Below are 20,489 nucleotides of genomic sequence, written 5' to 3' on the forward strand. Positions count from 1 at the left end.
GTAATACTCCAATTCCATTTCAGGTTCGACTTGTGTTTTCTTTTCTAATCTTGTTTTTCAACTTCGGCCTGAGAGTGAGATCATCCCATATTCATCCTTCTGTTTCTGACTTATTTCACTCAACATGATTTTTTCAAGGTCCATCCAAGATGGGCTGAAAACGGTGAAGTCACCATTTTTTACAGCTGAGTAGTATTCCATTGTGTGTATATACCACAACTTGCTCAGCCACTCATCTGTTGTTGGACACCTGGGTTGCTTCCAGGTTTTGGCTATTACAAATTGTGCTGCCAAGAACATATGTGTACACAGATCTTTTTGGATGGATGTGTTGGGTTCCTTAGGATATATCCCCAGGAGGGGAATTGCAGGGTCATAGGGTAGGTCCATTTCTAGCCTTCTGAGAGTTCTCCAGACTGTTCTCCACAGAGGTTGGACCAATTGACATTCCCACCAGCAGTGCAGGAGGGTTCCTTTGACCCCACATCCTCTCCATCATTTGCTGCTGTTACCTTTTCTGATGTGTGACATTCTCACAGGAGTGAAGTGATATCTCATTGTTGTCTTGATTTGCATTTCTCTGACAATCAGAGACTTGGAGCATTTTTTCATGTGTTTCTCAGCCTTTTGGATCTCTTCTCTGGTGAATATTCTGTCCAAGTCCTCCCCCCATTTTTGGATGGGGTTATTTGTTGTCTTGTTGTTGAGTCTGGTAAGCTCTTTATTTATGTTGGTTATTAAACTCTTATCTGATGTATGGCATGTAAAGATCTTCTCCCATTCTTTGAGGGGTCTCTTGATTTGGGTAGTGGTTTCATTTGCTGTGAAGAAGCTTTTTAATTTGATGTAGTCCCATAGGTTTATACTTGCCTTAGTCTTCCTTGTAATTGGATTCGTTTCATTGAAAATGTCTTTAAAATTTATGCGGAAAAAAGTTCTTCCAATATTTTCCTCTAAGTATCTGATAGTTTCTGGTCTAACATCCAAGTCCTTGATCCACTTGGAATTTACTTTTGTATTTGGTGAAATACAGTGATTCAGCTTCATTCTTCTGCATGTTTCAACCCATTGTTTCCAACACCATTTGTTGAAGAGACTCTGCTTTCCCCATGTAATAGTCTGGGCCCCTTTGACAAAGATTAGATGTCCATAGGTGTGGGGCCTCATTTCTGGGCTCTCAATTCTATTCCACTGGTCAGTGTGTCTGTTCATGTTCCAGTACCAAGCAGTTTTGATGACAATGGCCCTATAATATAGTTTGAGATCTGGCAGTGTGATGCCTCCAGTTCTGTTCTTTTTTCTCAAGATTGTTTTGGCAATTCTAGGTCTTTTCTGGTTCCAGATAAACATTTGTAGCATTTGTTCTATTCTCCTAAAAAATGTGCTTGGGATCTTGATGGGGATAGCATTAAATTTGTAGATGGCTCTGGGTAATATATTCATTTTGATGATGTTAATTCTTCCAACCCATGAGCATGGAATATCTTTCCACTTCTTTGTGTCTTTTTCAATTTCTTTGAGTAGTGACTCATAATTTTCAGTATACAAGTCTTTCACTTCTTTGGTTAGGTTTATTCCTAGATATTTTATTGTTTTTGTTGCTATAGAAAAAGGAACTGATTTCTGGATTTCAATTTCTTCTAACTTAGTGTTTGCATAGAGGAATGCCACTGACTTTTGAATGTTAATTTTATAGCCTGACACATTACTGTATTGCCTGATGATTTCCAAAAGCTTCTTGCTAGATTCCTTAGGTTTTTCCATGTATACTATCATGTCATCTGCAAATAAGGAGAGTTTGACTTCTTCTCTTCCGATCTGTATGCCTTTAATTCCTTGCTCCTGCCTGATTGCTATGGCAAGAACTTCCAACACTATGTTGAATAGTAATGGTGATAGTGGGCAGCCCTGTCTAGTACCTGATCTGAGGGGAAATGCTTCCAGTTTTTCACCATTGAGTATGATGTTGGCTGTAGGTTCGCTATATATAGACTCCACTATCTTCAGGAATTTTCCATCTATTCCTATTTTTTGTAGTGTTTTGATCATAAAGGGATGTTGTATTTTGTCAAAGGCTTTCTCTGCATCTATTGATATGACCATGTGGTTTTTGGTCTTGCTTTTGTTGATGTGGTGGATCACATTGATTGATTTACGTATATTAAACCAACCTTGCATGCCTGGGATAAACCCCACTTGGTCATGATGAACAATCTTTTTGATATACTGCTGTATCCGGTTGGCTAGAATTTTGTTCAATATTTTCGCATCTATGTTCATCAGAGATATTGGTCTGTAGTTTTCTTTTTTGGTTGTGTCCCTGTCTGCTTTTGGTATCAGGGTGATGTTGGCTTCATAGAAGCTGGCAGGGAGTATTCCAGTGTCTTCAATCTTCTGGAAGACTTTTAAAAGTAGAGGTATTAGTTCTTCTTTGAAAGTTTTGTAGAATTCATTTGTAAAACCATCTGGTCCAGGACTTTTATTTTTGGGGAGATTTTTGATAACTGTTTCAATTTCATTAGCTGTGATGGGCCTGTTCATATTATCCACTTCCTCTTTACTTAGTTTTGGAAGTTGGTAGGTATCTAGGAAATCATTCATTTCTTCCAGGTTCTCTAACTTGGTGGCATATAGTTGTTCATAGAAGCCTCGCATGATATGTTGAATTTCTGCAGTGTCTGTTGTGTTATCTCCTCTTTCATTTACTATCCGATTTATTTGGGTCTTCTCCCTTTTTTGTTTTGTGAGTCTGGCTAAAGGTTTGTCGATTTTGTTTACTCTTTCGAAGAACCAACATTTACTTTCATTGATCTTTTGTATGGTTTTCCTATTCTCAATGTTATTTATTTCTGCCCTAACTTTAGTAATTTCTGTCCTTCTGGTTGCTTTAGGGTTCCTTTGTTGTTCTTCTTCTAGGTCTTTAAGATGTGCAATCAGGCTGTTTATTTGTGCCTTTTCTTGTTTCCTAATGTGTGCGTGTATAGCTATGAATTTCCCTCTTAGGACTGCTTTAGCTGTGTCCCAAATATTTTGATAGCTTGTGTCTTCATTTTCATTGAACTCTCGAAACATTTTGATTTCTTCCTTGATTTCCTCTTTGACCCAGAAGTTGTTAAGAAGTGTACTGTTGAGCTTCCACATTTTGGTACTGTTACTAATCTTTTGTTGATTGTTAAGTGTTAGTTTAATTCCACTGTGATCTGAGAAGATGCTTGGGATGATTTCAGTGCTCTTGAATAGGCTGATGCTGTCTTTGTGGCCTAATATATGGTCTATCCTTGAGAATGATCCATGTGGATTTGAGTAAAATGTGTATTCCAGTTTCTTGGGATGAATGACTCTGAAAATGTCCAATAGTTCTAGTTTATCTATCTCTTCATTTAGCTCCCTTATGTCTTTACTGATTTTCTTCCTGGATGATCTGTCAAGTTGAGAGAGTGAGGTGTTGAAGTCCCCTACTATGATTGTGTTACTGTTAATATATTGCTGTAGCTCTTTCAGTAGAAGTTTGATGTATTTAGATGGCTTCTCATTGGGTGCATAGATATTAATAATTGTTAAGTCCTCTTGATTGACTGATCCTCTGAGCATTAAGTAGTGTCCATTCCTATCTTTTTTAATCTTATCTATTTTAAAGTCTATCATGTCAGATATGAGAATAGCTGTTCCTGCCCTTTTTTGTGGGCCATTGGCTTGAATGATAGTTTTCCATCCTTTCACTTTAAGTCTGTGTTTGTCTTGTTGCGTTAGGTGAGTTTCCTGTAGACAACATATTGTTGGGTTGTGTTTTCTGATCCATCTTCCTACTCTGTGTCTTTTAATAGGTGAATTCAGGCCATTCACATTTATTGATATCAAAGATTGAAGATATTTTAACGCCATTCGTAGAGTTTTAGAGTGTTTTGATATATGTTCTATTTGTGGTGGTCTGGTTGTTTATAGGAAACCTTTCAGAACTTCTTTCAAGGCAGGCTTGGTGATGGTTGCTTCCTTCAACTGTTGCTTGTCTGAGAAGGTTTTGATGCTTCCATCTAGTCTGAATGACAATCTAGCAGGATATAGTATTCTTGGCTGAAAGCCTTTCTCATTGAGCACTCGATAGATATCTTGCCATTCTCTTCTGGCCTGTAGTGTTTGTATGGAGAAGTCTGCTGCTAATCTTATGGGCTTTCCTTTGTAGGTGACTCTTTGTTTTTCTCTTGCAGCCTTGAAGATCCTTTTTTTATCCTTATTCCTTTCCAATCTAAGTATGACATGTCTTGGTGTCTTTAGGTCTGGGTTAATTCTGTTTGGGACCCTCTGGGCTTCTTGAATCTTTATGTCTTTGGTGTTGTCTAGACTAGAGAAATTTTCAGCTATTATGGCCTGGAGAACTCTTTCTTCCTCCCCTTCTCTTTCTTCCTCTGGTAAGCCAATAATGCGTATATTGTTTCTTTTGAAGTCATCCCATAGGACTCTGTTGTTGTTTTCAGCATCTCTTAATCTCTTTTTGAGATCTCTTACTTCTTTTTTAGTTGTCTCTAATTCATCCTCAATCTTGCTAATTCTGTCTTCAGCCTCATTGATTCTATTCTCTCTGCCCTCTACTGCTTTCTGGAGTTCATCTATTTTGTTGCCCTGCTCTGATACTGTTTTAACTTGTTCAGCTAGTTGCCTTCTTAGCTCAGCAATTTCAGCTTTCAGCTCTCTAATAACCATGAGATTATTAGAATTTTCTTCCATATTCTCATTTGTTGTTCCTGCAGTTCTGATTACAATTTTTTCAAATTCTTTACTCACTCCTGTTATTATTTCCTTAGCTAATGTTTGGATGTTGAACTCGTTGTTTTGTGCTTCGCCCTCTGGAGGACTTTTAGCTGGACTCTTGTCCTGGTTCGAGTCTCCATTATTTTTTCTTGTTGTTTTAACCATTTTATATAAGTTAACAGTTTTTTCAATCCCTGAGTTGGAGTTCAGTGGTGTAAAAGCCTTTTTTTTTTTTCCCCTGTAGGCTATGGTAGCCTGAGGGCTTTTAAACTATCAATAGGCTTCTTGGCTTAATCAATGACTCCTGACCAAGAGATAAAGCAGGGTGTGGCAGAGATAATCCAGTGGTTATGCAAAGAGACTTTCACAGCCCTTCAGCTATGCCACCGAGGTATAGGTCTTCTCCTGAGTTTCCCGGTTAGATCTCTGTGCCCTGGTGTCCCTCCCTCTTGCTGCTCCAGATTCTGAGGGTAGTAGCAATGGAGACTCAGAGTTGTACTTGGTGAGTCTCTGGGGAGTCCTTTCCTCCCTTCAGCTGTCCCCTTGTTGGTGGAGCAGACTGGAGGTGGTGTCTCCACTGACAAACTGTCGAACTGTTAGCAGTCACTTAATCTCTCCTTAGGCCCCTCTCTCCTCTCTGTCACCAGCCACGCGTGTTTGTACTCACGGGTGATTTACTGGGTTTCTGTGGTCATTCTAGTCCTGTCTTGTTTCGGTCCGGGTGGTCTCCTTTGGTATTCCTAGTTGATCCAGGAGAGGAGAGGAGAGGAGAGAAAGCGATCTGCTGCTCGTAGCTCCGCCTCCGGAAGTCGAATCAGGAAGGGAGCTTCTGTGTCCTCCCAGAAAACCACACTTGCCTCTATTACTTCCCACTAATCAAATCCAGAGGAGTCAAGTTTCTGAGTTTTCATTTTGCTGTGGTGTTCCAAGTAGTGGACTAAGGAACAGGGAATTGAACCAGGAAGAGAGCAGAGTGGCTTATGCAACAGAATTTCATGTCTGAGGTGCTCTGGTCTTAAATTCAGTCCCTGACACCAAAGCTGAACAGTACTCTGGTGAAAAAGAGCGGAAGGGTGACAAGAAGAGTAGGAAGGAAGGACTTGAGGAAAGAGATTAGTATTCACTTATTTATTTTTACCAGAACAGTCACTGCCCATCTGAGGCTTAGGGTGATGGTGGTAATTGAATGAGCTCAGAGCCAGGATTAAGTCATTTGCCTAACCTTTATGCTGTCTCTCCAGCTCAAATTGGCTTTTTAAAAAAATATTTATTTATTTACTTATTCCCTTTTGTTGCACTAGTTTTTTTTGTTGTTGTTGTAGTTATTATTGTTGTCATTGTTGTTGGATAGGACAGAAAGAAATGGAGAGGGGGAGAGAAAGATAGACACCTACAGGCCTGCTTCACCGCCTGTGAAGCAACTCCCCTGTAGGTGGGGAACCAGGGCTCAAACCAGGATCCATATGCCGGTCCTTATGCTTTGTGCCACGTGCGCTTAACCCACTGCGCTACCACCCGACTCCCCAAATTGGCTTTTTTAACACTGTTCTGAAATTGTACACCAGAAATAGCCTTACATGTCAATATCAGCATTGGAAGAGTAAGATAATGTTATGAGGTCTGGCTGGCTCAGACCAGGTTAGACCGTGAGCATTCATGACCCCAAATCTGTCTTCATTCCTCACTGTGTGACACAACTATCCCAGCTCCGTCAGAGAAACAGGAAGAGCTCCACTGGGTAACTGCTCTCAGAACTCGCTCAGAAGAACCACTGGGATTCTCATGGCCATTTCCAAGGCTATAGGAGTTAGGTCACCAAACCTGAAGTCAGTAGAAGGTGTTCTAGCCGTGTCTGGGGAAGGGGCAGGCAGCTCACACCCTTACTGCAAGGGCTGTTAGAGTTACAGTCCTGTGAGCAGTGCCTATGCATTGCTTGCTAAGAAAGTCTCAATACCTGGTCATGAAGGGGCAGCTTAAGCAGATACAAGTATGAGTCAGCTGAGAGGTGAACTGGTGAAGGGCCTAGAACCCTGGGTCTTTCCGCTGCCTCTGGCTATTCAGAAAAGTAGCTTGCTCTACTTACAGGTTTGTTTGCCATTGGGTGTTTAGAGACTTGACTTGATTCGCCTGCTCTGACTGCCTTTTCTGTCTTCTGTTGTCAGTGTCATCAGCAAGGTGGTCCCAGCACCGGAGGCTAAGCCCGCTCCTGCACTGAGCAGACCCAAGACCCCACCACCCGCCCCGTTGCCGCCCCCGGCTCCCATGCATGTCAACCCAGCCCCACTGCCTTTGCACAGCCCCCTCCTTGCACCACCCAGCGCTTCCCCTGCATTGCTGCCCTCTGTGTCCCCAGCCATCTCCGGAGCTGGTTCCAGAGCCCCAGTCCGCAGCGTGATCACAGAGACGGTTAGCACATATGTGGTACGTGACTTTTTCCTTCTTTACTCCAGAATGTGGCCTCTGCTCAGGGGCATGTGTCAGTCAAAAGACAATGTCATGGCTTCACTGTCAATGTCAGAGATGAGTCTACACAACTGGACAGGGCATCTTCTTGCTTTTGACTTAGAAGAATAATTAGTGTCTTCCTGTGTTCAGTCTCCATACATGATGTCACAGCTTAGTTTTCATTTTATGTCATTTTGCACTAGGACTGCAAACACAGACAGCAAGATCGATGAGTAAATATAGAGCTGAACAGTGACATTTATTTATTTATTTATTTATTTTTATTTAAGAAAGGATCAATTAACAAAACTATAGGGTAGGAGGGGTACAACTCCACACAATTCCCACCACCCAATCTCCATATCCCACCCCCTCCCCTGATAGCTTTCCCACTCTCTATCCCTCTGGGAGCATGGACCCAGGGTCATTGTGGGTTGTAGAAGGTGGAAGGTCCGGCTTCTGTAATTGCTTCCCCGCTGAACATGGGCGTTGACTGGTCGGTCCATACTTCCAGTCTGCCTCTCTCTTTCCCTAGTAGGGTGGGTCTCTGGGGAAGCGGAGCTCCAGGACACATTGGTGGGGTCTTCAGTCCAGGGAAGCCTGGCCGGCATCCTGATGATATCTGGAACCTGGTGACTGAAAAGAGAGTTAACATACAAAGACAAACAAATTGTTAAGCAATCATGGACCCAAAGCTTGGGAACAGTGACATTTAAATTTCATATTGAATTTCTTGATCCAGCAAATAGACTGTTGTCTCATAAGTGTAATGTAAATACTAAGACACAGAGATCCAGTAGACCAGCTGGTATTTCTAAGGAGCAGTACTCAACTCTTGAGCACTGGCTGAGGCCTAGCATCCACAGAGCTTACCTGCAAAGTGGGGGGTGCATTTCCAGACACCCCACTTCCCAAGTATTCCTGTGTCCTCAGCTTGCAGATCTCACCTTGTTAAGTGAGCTCACAGCAAGGTCCTGGGTTATTTCCCTCACACTCTCCCAGTCTTTTCCAAACCCCGAGTTCCGTCTGATGATAAAGCAGTTTTGTCCTTGTATGCACCACAAAAGACTAGGCACACAGGGGACCTGGGGGCTACTTCTACTGTGACCACCAGTGTGTGATCCTGGCCTTTCAGAACAGAACAGAAAAGGGTGTGTCATTATCACCTGGCACCTGTCATTATTATCACCCCTCCAAATGTCACATCTATAGATGAGTTCTGGAGGGAAGTTTCAACAAATCCTTGCATGCTTACATGGTACCTTACAGGTACCTTACAGCAGTGCGGGGGGGGGGGGGGGGAGAGTAAGAAATGCTCAGAAATAAATTTAAAAGGATGCAACAACAACAACAGAAACACAGGGTAACTATTAAATAGCCAATGTAAGACAAAAGTGGAAGATGTGCCCTAGAAGCCTGTGGTGATCACATTGGTGCAAAGGCCAGTTGCCACTGGTGTCTGATGGAGGCATAAGCATCTCAAGAATGGTCCATCAGAAAGGAGTTCATTTTTTCCCTCCTCAGCTCCTTGTCTTTGCATTGAGAGGTGTGTGTGTTGTGGACAAGTGTATGGTCCAGGGCAAGACAGAGGCCATGAAGCAAAGAGCATCAATTTGCCCTTAACACCACTGCCCACCTCAGCCTTCCCAGGGCTGCTTCCGTGACTACAAAAGGCAACAGGGCCTCGGAAGAACTAAGTGGACAGGCTGTGTTGGGTGCTAGTTCTTTGGAGAGCTCTGAGACACAGCTCAAAGAGCAGCAGAGTCTTCTGACATTCTGACATTCAAAAGTCAGCCCACAGCAGAACTGACCATGCGTGCTGGCCTTAGGGCCCAGGGCTCTGGAGATGCTTTCTCGCTAAGTGACTGGCATGTGGGAAGTGGTGGTTCTTGCCCCAGGATGCAGCTGCCCACAGGTCACTAATGAAAGCTTTCATGTCAGTTTCATTGTTGATCCTTTTGGGGACACTTTCAGAAGTGATGGGTCTTAGGAGAGCACACCAGTTGAATGAGATAGGCCACCAGTAGCACCTGCCCCACTCTGAGAAAGCCATTTCCTCTTTCCATGTCGAGGCAGTGCTGTTTGACAGTCTAGGAGAAGAGACTGCCTCGCAGTGGAGTTACATGCTTTGTGGTGACAACACATTTAAAAGTGACTTTTTACAACTGCCTGTAGAATGGCTGCTTCCACACTGGGCTACAGCTGGAGGAAGTGGCGAGGGGGTGCTTAGAACCTCCCAGGGAAGAAGTAAACTTCAAGGCACACCGGACTCAGAGCCAAAGACCGTCAAAACGTGGAGTTCTCTGGCCTCCTGAGCACCTTATTTCAGGTGCCCTTTACTTGATTGCACTTTGCTGAAAATGTCATCAAGGGAATGGAAAGTTACTTAGTAACAACTCTTTTATATCCTTGATCTTATCAGCTAGTTCAGGACAAGGGTTTGGCTAATCAGTAATCGGGTGATGGCTGCACATTTGAGGGTCTGGATTAATGCTTGCCTGTGGGCCTGGCCGAAGCGGTGACAGGGTGGAGCTTTCAATAGCCACCCAGCCCTTCATCTTGAAGAACTTACATATTCACATTATTGCGTTACATGTTGGGGGCTTTCGGTCAAACGGTTCACAGGAATGGTGGTAAAATGCTTTGTTTCTGTGCCTTAAAAAGGGGGAGTTCATAGTCGTCCTTAGTAATATCTAACCATTGAGCACCTAGCAGCCAATGTCTTTTCACAACCTCCCAGAAACTCAGGGTGCACGGTCACTGACTATTACTCTGAGATGTTTTCTCCTGGTCTAGAATGTTGCTTGATTAGGGTCATAGTGGAAAGTGATCACTCTCACCCTGTCCTCTCATTGGTTCTTTTTCCCTACTCCATTTGCTCCTCTCCTCCCCCACGGGGCCCTCAGATCCGAGACGAGTGGGGCAACCAGATCTGGATCTGCCCCGGGTGCAACAAACCTGACGACGGGAGTCCCATGATTGGCTGTGACGACTGTGACGACTGGTACCACTGGTGAGTCCACATCTGGAAACTGGCTGGGTCCACCCAGCCAGCAACCATCCCCGGGCTGTCAGGTGCCATCAGTGATAGTGCACAAAAGCCAAGCGGCTCTGGGCTGTTACCTTTAGCCGAAATTCTAAATATCTTGCTTAACTTCTTCTACTGGGTTGTCAGAAAGTTCATAACATTCCTGTCTGTGTTTTTCTACGCAAAAAAAAATGCATCGTGATTTTTTTCAACAACCCAATATATCCTGTTTACTTAAAAAAAAAAGTGGGGGAGTCAGGCTGTAGTGCAGTGGGCTAAGCGCAGGTGGCGCAAAGCACAAGGACCGGCATAAGGATCCCAGTTCGAACCCCAGCTCCCCACCTGCAGGGGAGTCGCTTCACAGGCGGTGAAGCAGGTCTGCAGGTGTCTATCTTTCTCTCCTCCTCTCTGTCTTCCCCTCCCTCTCTCCATTTCTCTCTGTCCTATCCAACAACAACAACAACAATAATAACTACAACAATAAAAAACAACAAGGGCAACAAAAGGGAATAAATAAATAAAATAAATATAAAAAAAAAGAAAAAAAGTGGGGGGTCATTTGTAGTAATTTTCTGTAATAACTACAGCACTTGTCAGTAAGATTATCTCTTTGTAAACAAACTGCAGAAAGAAACGACTTGTCTGGGATTCACACCACTCCCCCCCCAAAGTAAGGAAACTAGCTAAGTGTATGCAAACATTACTTTCATTTTATCTTTAAAATATTAGGTACAAAGCAGTAGAAAGCCATTCAGGTGTGTGAATCCGGGACCTCTCAGAGAACCACAGGCCACTGCTTGGAGAATTGAGGTTGTTCTGGCCGGCGGGTGAATGAGCCCATGCGTGTGGCCACTCAGCCTTTGCTTGGAGCTTTATGTGCTGTGATCACTCACACACACACACACACACACACACACACACACACACACACAGACAGCCTTGGCATTTCTGCTAAATATTTAGAATTTCTCCTAAACCATATACAGGAAAATATTGTTTTATTGGGGCCAGGAGATAGCTCAGTGCACAGAACACATGCCTCACTGTCTGTGTGTGAGGCCTGGGACTGGAGCCTAGCACCACATGAGCATTGCCTGAGGGAACTCTATGGACTGCTGTGACATCTCCTTTCTCTCTCTCTCTCTCTCTCTCTCTTCCTATTTCTTCCTCTTGCCCCTCTAAGGGTTGAGGAGCCTTTTTTTTCTGCCATGGGCTATTTGGATATGTATAACAACATTCTCAGTCCATACAAAATCATTTACTTAAAAATCAGCATTGAGGGAGCCAGGTGGTGGCACACCCAGGTGAACAAACACAGCACCATGCACAAGGACCCAGGTTCCAGGGCCCTGCTCCCCACCTGCAGGGAAGAAGTTTCACAAACAGTGAAACAGATTGCAGGTGTCTTTCTCCCTCTCTCCTACCCCTTCCCCTCTCAATTTCTCAAATAAAAAAAAAAAAAAGGAAAAAAAAAGAAGAAAGAAAAGAAATGATGGCTGCCAGGAGCGCTGGATTTGTAGTGCCAACACTGAGTCCCAGCAATAACCCTGGTGGTAATAAAGATAAATAAATAAAATCTAGGGAGTTGGGCGGTAGCGCAGCAGGTTAAACGCACGTGGTGCAAAGTGCAAGGACTAGCGTAAGGATCCCGGTTCGAGCCCCCGGCTCCCCACCTGCAGAGGAGTTGCTTCACAGGTGGTGAAGCAGGTCTGCTGGTGTCTATCTTTCTCTCCCCCTCTGTCTTCCCCTCCTCTCTCCATTTCTCTCTGTCCTATCTAACAACGATGACATCAATAACAATAATAATAACTACAATAATAAAAAGCAAGGGCAACAAAAGGGAAAATAGATATAAAAATTAAAAAACAAAAAAATAAATAAAATCTAAAAATTAGTATTTAATGTTGCTATTTTAAAAAAATCTCCTGGGCTGACTGAATTCTGAGTCTCACCTGCTGTTGCCTGGGCAGGGCCCGATCAAACAATCCAACCTACAGCTGCTCTGAAGAAACACAACTAAGATGGGACTGGGAGGCCTCCCACTAGCATCACACACACTTAAGGCCTTGAGTTCATTCCCTGGCCGCACATACAACCTTTTTTTAGGTCATTTTATCATTTTAAACTATTTGAGAACAGGGAAGAAGAGTGTGTGTGTGTGCATGTACATAAAGCCTGTTTATCTGGAGTCTTTCTTTCCCCCACTAGGCCATGTGTTGGAATAACAGCTGCACCACCAGAAGAAATGCAATGGTTCTGTCCCAAGTGCGCCAACAAGAAGAAGGACAAAAAACACAAAAAGAGAAAGCATCGGGCACACTGACAGCCTGACGCCTGCTGGGGGCCTCTTCCTGCAGCCAAGGAGAGGAGCGAGGTCGCCTCTGCCCACCCACTTCCCAACAGACTCTGGACAATGACTGGGGAAGACTGAGGACAGGGACACACCACCCACTCTGGCTTGTCCCATTCTGAGCCAGAGTGGCCCGGGACTGCCTGGTGGTGTGATGGAGGCAAAGGAGGTGGGGTGGGGGCTCCCGGACTGCCGAGCCTCCACGTTCTCCTACCACTGACAAGTATTATTAATAAAAGACCAGCACCTCCCCTTTTGATTTCCTTCATTCTCTCCAGAGTCTCTCCATGAAGGTATTAGGCGAGGAGATAATATGTAAACTGCCTTGACTGTAACTTAAGAATGGTACATTAGTCTGTATACAGTTCTCACCCCATCCCTCCAAAATAAGATAATCATAATAACATGAGAGGACGTTCCGGCTGAAACCTTGGTAAATATTTTTGTGATGAGAAGATATGAAGCTTCCCCCACCCCCAGCCCCAGTCCCAGCCCCGTTTTTAGTACTAACATGTAAAATGTTCTGGCTTTTGTGAAATACCTTCTATTTTTTAAGAAAAGAGGTTTCTATCATGTCCTGTTTGCTTTTGTGCAAATTATTTTTGTTGACATATTTTCTATCCCCATTGCGTTCCGACTCTGCCTTCCTCTAACTGCTGGAGTTCTTCTCACCGCTCAGACATTTCATCAACTTGTACAAAAAGACTCTCCAGACCAGGAGCTCTCCCCCGACAGTCCTATGTAAATAATAAATATTTATGAAGTAGCTATTTTTAAAATTTTTATCGGGTAGGACTCTGGCTTTCTCTGACATCCATGGTGGTTTCAGCCACGTCAGTGATGATTGCTGTACTGAAGCTGAGAAGGCTGGAAGATAAGAGTCAGAGTTTAGAGGCGCCCCGCTCCATCCCCCCACTCCCACCCTGAGCCTGGCCATGCAGTGCCCCAAAGCATGGTGGGGGGGACAGGACCCTAGCAGCTGGGAAGAGAACAAGGCAATTTAAACCCCTTGTTTACGATTTGAAATCGTTTTTGGTATCTACTACACTTCTGTACAGTTCTTTAACTGACTTTTATTCACAGGACATGTGGATTCCCTGAAAGGAAAAAAAAAATACTGTAGTATTTTGTGTTGATATTGTTTTATTTCTGCAAGTTGTTCATTGATATTGTGGTTTAAGGCTGGAATGGAGTATATTATGAATTTTTTAAATGACAACTCATCCAATTTCAGGGTCTCACGAAACTTTATTATATGACTACCCTGCCCACTATTTATTATATGTTATAGATGTCTGAGAGATAAACCAAATATTTTATTTTTAATGTAAAACATCAAATTTAATTTTATTAGCATATTTTAGCAACTTTGGAATAAATATGGACTTTTACTTGATTTTGAAATAGTCCTGGTTTGGGCCAATGTAATGGATATTTTGAATGCTAGACTATATGGGCTTTGAACTGAATACAAATTATTAATAGAAATTGTGACTTTTTAATGCCAAGTAAATCAATATTAGTGTATGAATTAGCCATATTTTAAAACGTATTATGTGGTCAAAGAAATGTGGTTTTCTGCCTTGAATGTGAAATTGCAAATCAGTGGAAATGGAGTCAACCTTTGAAAAGTGCAGTATTTCTTCATCGCCCTCTTTGTTCTAGAAGCCAAAATTTTTCTGTCCTTACAAAGAAACGAAGTATCTGTCTTGAAGACACATGGTGCATGAGAGTGTGTGTGAGTGTGTGTGTGTGTGTGTGTGTGTGTGTGTGTGTCCGCTTAATTAAATCGAGGTCATTCTAAATACCTTAAACGATATTTTCACATGCACAAATATATACCCGTTAGTGCTTTTTGCAGAGGAATGGAGGCTGGGGGAAATACAAAATAAAGATTATTGGCTGTTTCATATTTTGCTTTTCCATTTTCTTTATTTAGGATTCAGTTCCCTGAGGCATGGTCAGTGGGTCTGAAGTGGCCACATATAAGTATGTGTCACACTATGAAATCAGAATCGGGGTGCCTACTACATCTGACCTTCCCCCAGTCCTGTCTGGGAGGCTGCAGCCCACACAACATTGGAGGAATTTCAATCAGCTTGTTGTCCCCTGCTATTTCATGGTTGCTTTCCTAAATCCAGTTCATGATTTTATAAATGGCCTTTGCAATAATAAAACCAAAGAGTCATTTTCAGGGGGCCAGAGAGCTCAGAGGATTAGTAATGGAATAAGGAGCCTTTCACCTCTAGGTCAGTGAGTTGAATCCAAGGCAGGCTACTGCAGGCCCAAAGTTGTTGGCATCTTCTGACAGTTCAGTGGACTGTGTGACATCACCGTGGGTCTTGGTTTCTCCTTGAGGGCCATCTCTACACCCAGCTTGGGGAACTTCATGGTACTGCCCTGAAAATGGACTAGGAAACACCTGTGTTATAAAGAGGAGTTAATGATGGGGGCACAGTTCAGGGAGAGGGTGCCATGACAGCACACAAGTCCTACATGTGAGAAGTCCCAGGTTCCATCCCCTGCACCCGCCGGAGCTAAGCAGTGCTGTGGTGAAAAAGAATCAGAGTTAGTCATTCACAAAGGCAAAGTGAAGACAAGAAGGGCAACTTCTTAGAAACATCGCACAGGGAACGGAGCCAGAGATGGCTTAAGGTGGCAGAGCGCACACGTCACCATGCATAAGGACCCGGCGACATATGAAAGCAGGGGAAGCTTCACAAGTAAGGGACACTGTTGTGGGTCTCTCCTGTTTCTCTTTCCTATCTGGGTGGAAAAAAAGATGGGGAGAGGAGAAGGGGAAAGAAGACAATACATAAAATCCAGCAGAACTGGGAAAGATTGGACACAGACAGAGACAGACTGACACATGATTCAGGAGGAGACAGTCAGGGAGCCCAAGTGGTGGGAACACAGAAAGTCAGCAGCTGAAAAGCAAGGATTTCCATGGTGGAGAGAATCCCACGCAGAGGGACAGGAAGCCTCTCGCTCCTGTGTTAGCCTGAGCACACTGGGCGTGTTTGCTGTGATGGCTGCACTCCCCTCTGTTCAGGGCAGTGTCCTTTCTAGGTCCTTCTAACAGGAGGTCATAAAAGAGACAAGCATCCCAGGTGGCTGAGACGAGGAGATGGCATTTAAGAGATACAAACCTGCCTGGGAGGGGTGGGGAGATAGCATAATGGTATGTATGCAGCAAGGCTTTCATGCTTCAGATTCCAGAATCTGAGGTTCAGTCTCCAGCACCACCATAAGCCAGAACTGAGCAGTGATCTGGTTTCAGAAAAAAAGCAAATGGGCCAGATGGTGGCTCACCTGGTTAAGCATACAGATTACCATGCATAAGGACCTGGGTTCAAGCCTCCAGTCCCCACCTGCAGGGAGAAATGTCATGAGTGGTGAAGCAAGTACTGCAAGTATCTCTGTCTATATCTCTATATTTCCCCCTTCTCTATTTCTCTCTATCCTATTAAGTAAGAAAAAAAGGAAGGAAGAAAGAGGAAATAAATGGCCACCAGGAGCAGTGGATTCATCTTACAGGCACTGAGGCCCAGTGACAATCCTTGTGGCAATAAAAATAAAATAATAAGGGGAGTCAGGCGGTAGCGCAGCAGGTTGAGCGCAGGTGACAAAGCACAAGGACCGGCATAAGGATCCTGATTCATGCCCCCGGCTCCCCATCTGCAGGAGAGTCAATTCACTAGTAGTGAAGCAGGTCTGCAGGTGTCTGTCTTTCTCTCCCCCTCTCTGTCTTCCTTCTCCTCTCTCCATTTCTCTGTGTCCTATCCAACAACAATGACATCATTAACAACAACAATAATAACTACAACAATAAAACAAGGGCAACAAAAGGGAATAAATATTAGAAAAAAGATAAGTAAGGAGTGGGGGTGGGCAATGGTGCACCTGGTTAAGTGCATGTATTACCATGCACAATGATCCAAGTTCAAGTTCCTGCCGCACCTGCTTCATGAGTGATGGAACAGTGCTGCAGGTGTCTCTCAGTCTCTCCCTTTCTATCTCCTCTCCCTCTAAATTTCTCTCTGTTCTATCAAATAAAGTAAAAAAAAAAAAAAAAAACACCACCACCCTCCCTCCTGTGGAGATCATGAAGACTTCATTGTCATCTCCATGACAACCTGACATTTCTCCTCTAGAGGTGTCTGCAGGTGAGTCCATCCAGAAGCTGGAGCGACCTGTGATGGATTCAGCTTCCACATGTCCTGGAGGCAAGCACAGCAGGTCAGAGCATTCTGGCTTGGCCTGGCCTTCGTTTTCCCAGCCTTAAAGAGAGTGCAGTACTTTGCTGTGTTACCTCATGCACTTTTGTTCTAGCAGGACCGTTAAACAAAGTCCTCCTGACCAAATTGAAGTATAGCACAAGCACTGAGAGCTGCAGGCCCTTGCTGGCAAGAATGTGAGTCAAGGGCCTGTGGCTAGTTTTCAAGACAAATTGCTTTGAGGTCCTCTCTTTCTAGGGCAGCAGCTTTTTTGAGATATTGAAGTCCGAGCAGATGAGTTGCCTGCCTAGGCCGGAGTTAGATAATGAATGCTCCTTCCACAAAAGGAGCAATCATTCTGGGAGGCAGTGATTTTTCGAATCCTGCATCAGGTAGAGCCTCAACGATATAGTGACCACGAGCTTACTCCTGCAGCTCAGCAGATGGCACTGGAACCTGCAGAGCTAAGGAGTGGCCCGACACACCATTCCTAACCACTTAAACATCACACGCAACTTTGTGTGAACTGTCGCACCATTCCCAGCCTGGGCAACTCAGTGTTTCATTTCCTCTGTAGAGCACTTTCTAGCATTTTCTTTGTCCACTCAGCATTCGCTGGATCCATTGCTAGGGAAGGGATTCATTTCTCTCTATCTCTGTTTCTCTCTCTCTCTCTGTGTCTCTCTCCAGGGTTATCTCTGGGGCTCGGTGCCAGCACTACAAATCCACTGCTCCTGGGGCCATTTTTTGGATAGGAGAGAGAGAAATTGAGAGGGGAGGGAAAGAGAGAGGAGGAGAGAAAGATGACACCTGCAGACCTGCTTCACTGCTTTCAAGGTGACCTCCCTGCAGGTGGGGAGCCAGGGGCTCAAACCGGGATCCTTGCTTGAGTCCTTGTACTTAGAACTGTGTGGGCTTAATCTGGTGCACTACCCCCCCATGTCTCTCTCTCTCTAACTCCCCCCTCTCAGTTTCTGTCTCTGTCCAATAAATAAATAAATAAACTTTTAAAAAAGAATCTCCATGGTACCGGAGGTGGCACAATGGATAAAGCATTGGACTCTCAAGCGTGAGGTCCTGAGTTCAATCCCCGGCAGCACATGTACCAGAGTGATGTCTGGTTCTTTCTCTCCTCCTAGCTTTCTCATGAATAAATAAATTCTTTGAAAAATACATTATGAAAGAAAGAAAGGAAGAGAGAAAGAAAGAATTTCCTCAGGGCCAGGTGATTGATGTGTATGTTACCATGCTCAAGGATCCAGGTTCAAGACCCAGCCTCCACCTACAGGAGGGAAGCTTTATGAATGGTGAAGCAGGTCTGCAGGTTTCCGTCTCTCCCTCTCTCTCTCCCCCATCTCTAGTTCCCCCTTCCTTGTTGATTTCTCTCTCTCTCTCTCTCTCTAATCAATAAATAAAATACGTTTGTAAAGAAGAGATGTGGGGCCAGGTGGTGGCGCACCTGGTTGAGCACATGTATTACAATGTGCAAGGATCCGGGTTCGAGCCTCCCATCCCCACCTGCCGGGGGAAAGCTTTATGAGTGGTGAAGCAGGGCTGCAGGTGTCTCTTTGTCTCTCTCCCTCTCTATTACCCCCCTCCCTCTCGATTTCTGGCTGTCTCTACCCAATAAATAAAGATAATAATAAATAAAAAAAATTTTTTTTAAGTTTTTTTAAAAAAGAAGAAAAAGCAATGTTTGTGTTGCTACAACTTTACACACTGCAGTGTTTATGTTTACAACAAAATATTCAGAAGCTGAGCAGGTTGACATTGTATGAGAAAATACATGTGGGGGCTGGGCAGTGGTGCAGCTGGTTAAGGATCTGGGTTCGAGCCCCTGGTTCCCCACCTGCAGGGGAGGACACTTCCCAAGTAGTGAAGCAGCTCTGTATCTTTCTCTCACTATCTCTATCTCCCCCCTTCTTTCTCAACTTCTCTGTCCTATCCAGTAAAAAGGGGAAGAAAATGGCCTCTAGGAGCAGTGAATTCGTCGTGTTGGCACCAAGCCCCTGATATAACCTTGGAGGCAAAATAAAAAGAGAGAGAGAATACATGTGTACATGCATGCAGACATGCCGCAAGCTTCACATAGATTGGGCTTTGAGAAGGTACTTAGCCCTTGGGATACAGAGTTCTGGTGGTGGGAATTGTGAGAAGCTGTACCCCTCTTATCCTATGGTTTTGTCAATGTTTCCTTTTTATAAATAAATTTTAAAAAGAAGGTATTTAGCCCTAAGAACAATTGCTCAGTCCTTGCACCTGCTCATAATGTCAGTTACCTTTTACAGTTTTGAAAGGTATGTTGGGGTCTGGCTGTGTTTGTAACTGTTGGATCATATGGAGACAGCTGTCCCCTGGAAAATGCCATGGTGACTGTCCTTTATGAGTGAGTTCATGATTGTCCAGTTCAGTGGTTCAGAGAACTGATGTGTGTAGCTTCTGGTTCACTCTGAACTCTCGAAGCTCTGAGATGAGGAAGTGCAGATCACCCACAGCTAGGGTTGGCTTCTCTCTAGTCTGATTTATCTTCCTCATATACTGTTTTGTTTCTTTCTTTTGTGTTTCTTTTCTTTTCTTTTCTTTTCTTTTCTTTTCTTTCCTTTCCTTTCCTTTCCTCTCTTTTCCTTTTTTTTTTTCTCTTTCCTTTCCTTTCTCTTCTTTTCTTTTAGTTGCAGACAGAGAGGGCAGAGAGGCAGGGGAGAGGGCATGAAAATGACCACAGAACCAGAGCTTCCTTCATTGTAGTGGGGGCTGGGTTCAAACCTGAGGCATGCACGTGGCACGCAGTGCACTGTCCCAGTGAGCTATCTTGCTGGCCCTTTTTATACACTGTTGGGAAGAGTGATTTAAAACAATAAGAGAACAAAAAAAAATTTTTTTTTGGCCAGCCTTCAGAAAACGAATTTTGTCTAGGATTTCCAAACACCTGGTTCTCCCTCTCCATTCTGCTCAAGGGGCCAGAGGACATTCACAACAAGCGCGAGGCACAGAACTCCCCCCCACCTCCCCACCCCCCGCTTAGCCAGATACACACACTTCAACAACCCCTACGAGCCCTCTCATCAGGCAGATACACTGTGCCCCAGGGGAGGACACTCAGAGTGAGGCTTGTTCCAGTGCTGTGAAGAGTGACAGTGGGTCACTGCTCTCGAACCCTCACCTCAGAATGGCCCCAGGCCACAGGTCACAGGATGATGGTCTGTTCTCAGATGCAAGTGACTGCGACCAAAGCACCTCTTGCTGCAGGGTGCTATGACCCAACCCAGACTCTCCCTCTCCCACTTCAGTCCTCAGTGCAAACAGTGCAACCTATGCCAGGCGGAGCGGCTCTGTGGCTCAGAATGCAGACAGGCAGGGGAGCCAGGAAACCATTCAAAATGTGGGTGCTCCTCTGTGGGAGGGAAGCTTGGACAGGGTGCAGAATTTGGGGTACAGGCTGTGTCACACATACACACCCCTCCCCATACCTCTGCAGATGATAGTTTACAAGTGTCTGTTATTATAACTGATACTGGAAACCTTTGGGGGCCTAGCTACTTCAGTACAATACCACTAGATAGGTGCCTCTACTTTTTCTTTTTCTCTTTCTTTCTTTCTTTCTTTCTTTCTTTTCTTTTTGCTGCACCATGGACCATGTGTGCTCAACCTGCCTCTCCTTCTAAGCCGCCTCTAGTAATCATACACCAAAACTAGTGCTGCTTCA

The 20,489-nt window shown here is 44.2% G+C and overlaps 1 protein-coding gene across 3 annotated transcripts in view; it reads left to right on the forward strand.

Annotated features, from left to right (window-relative positions):
• Positions 1-14,481, forward strand: part of TAF3 (TATA-box binding protein associated factor 3) — a 164,885-nt gene extending 150,404 nt beyond the window's left edge. For all 3 annotated transcript variants that reach the window (XM_060192132.1, XM_007534319.3, XM_060192133.1), the window contains 3 exons: positions 6,909-7,167; positions 10,098-10,204; positions 12,428-14,481. In XM_060192132.1, the coding sequence (XP_060048115.1) occupies positions 6,909-7,167; positions 10,098-10,204; positions 12,428-12,542 (481 nt within the window). In that variant the 3' untranslated portion in view covers positions 12,543-14,481. The remainder of the gene's footprint in view (positions 1-6,908; positions 7,168-10,097; positions 10,205-12,427) is intronic.
• Positions 14,482-20,489: the final 6,008 nt, after the last annotated feature.

This window comes from Erinaceus europaeus, chromosome 6, assembly GCF_950295315.1.
Source record: "Erinaceus europaeus chromosome 6, mEriEur2.1, whole genome shotgun sequence".
NCBI classification, from domain to species: domain Eukaryota; kingdom Metazoa; phylum Chordata; class Mammalia; order Eulipotyphla; family Erinaceidae; genus Erinaceus; species Erinaceus europaeus.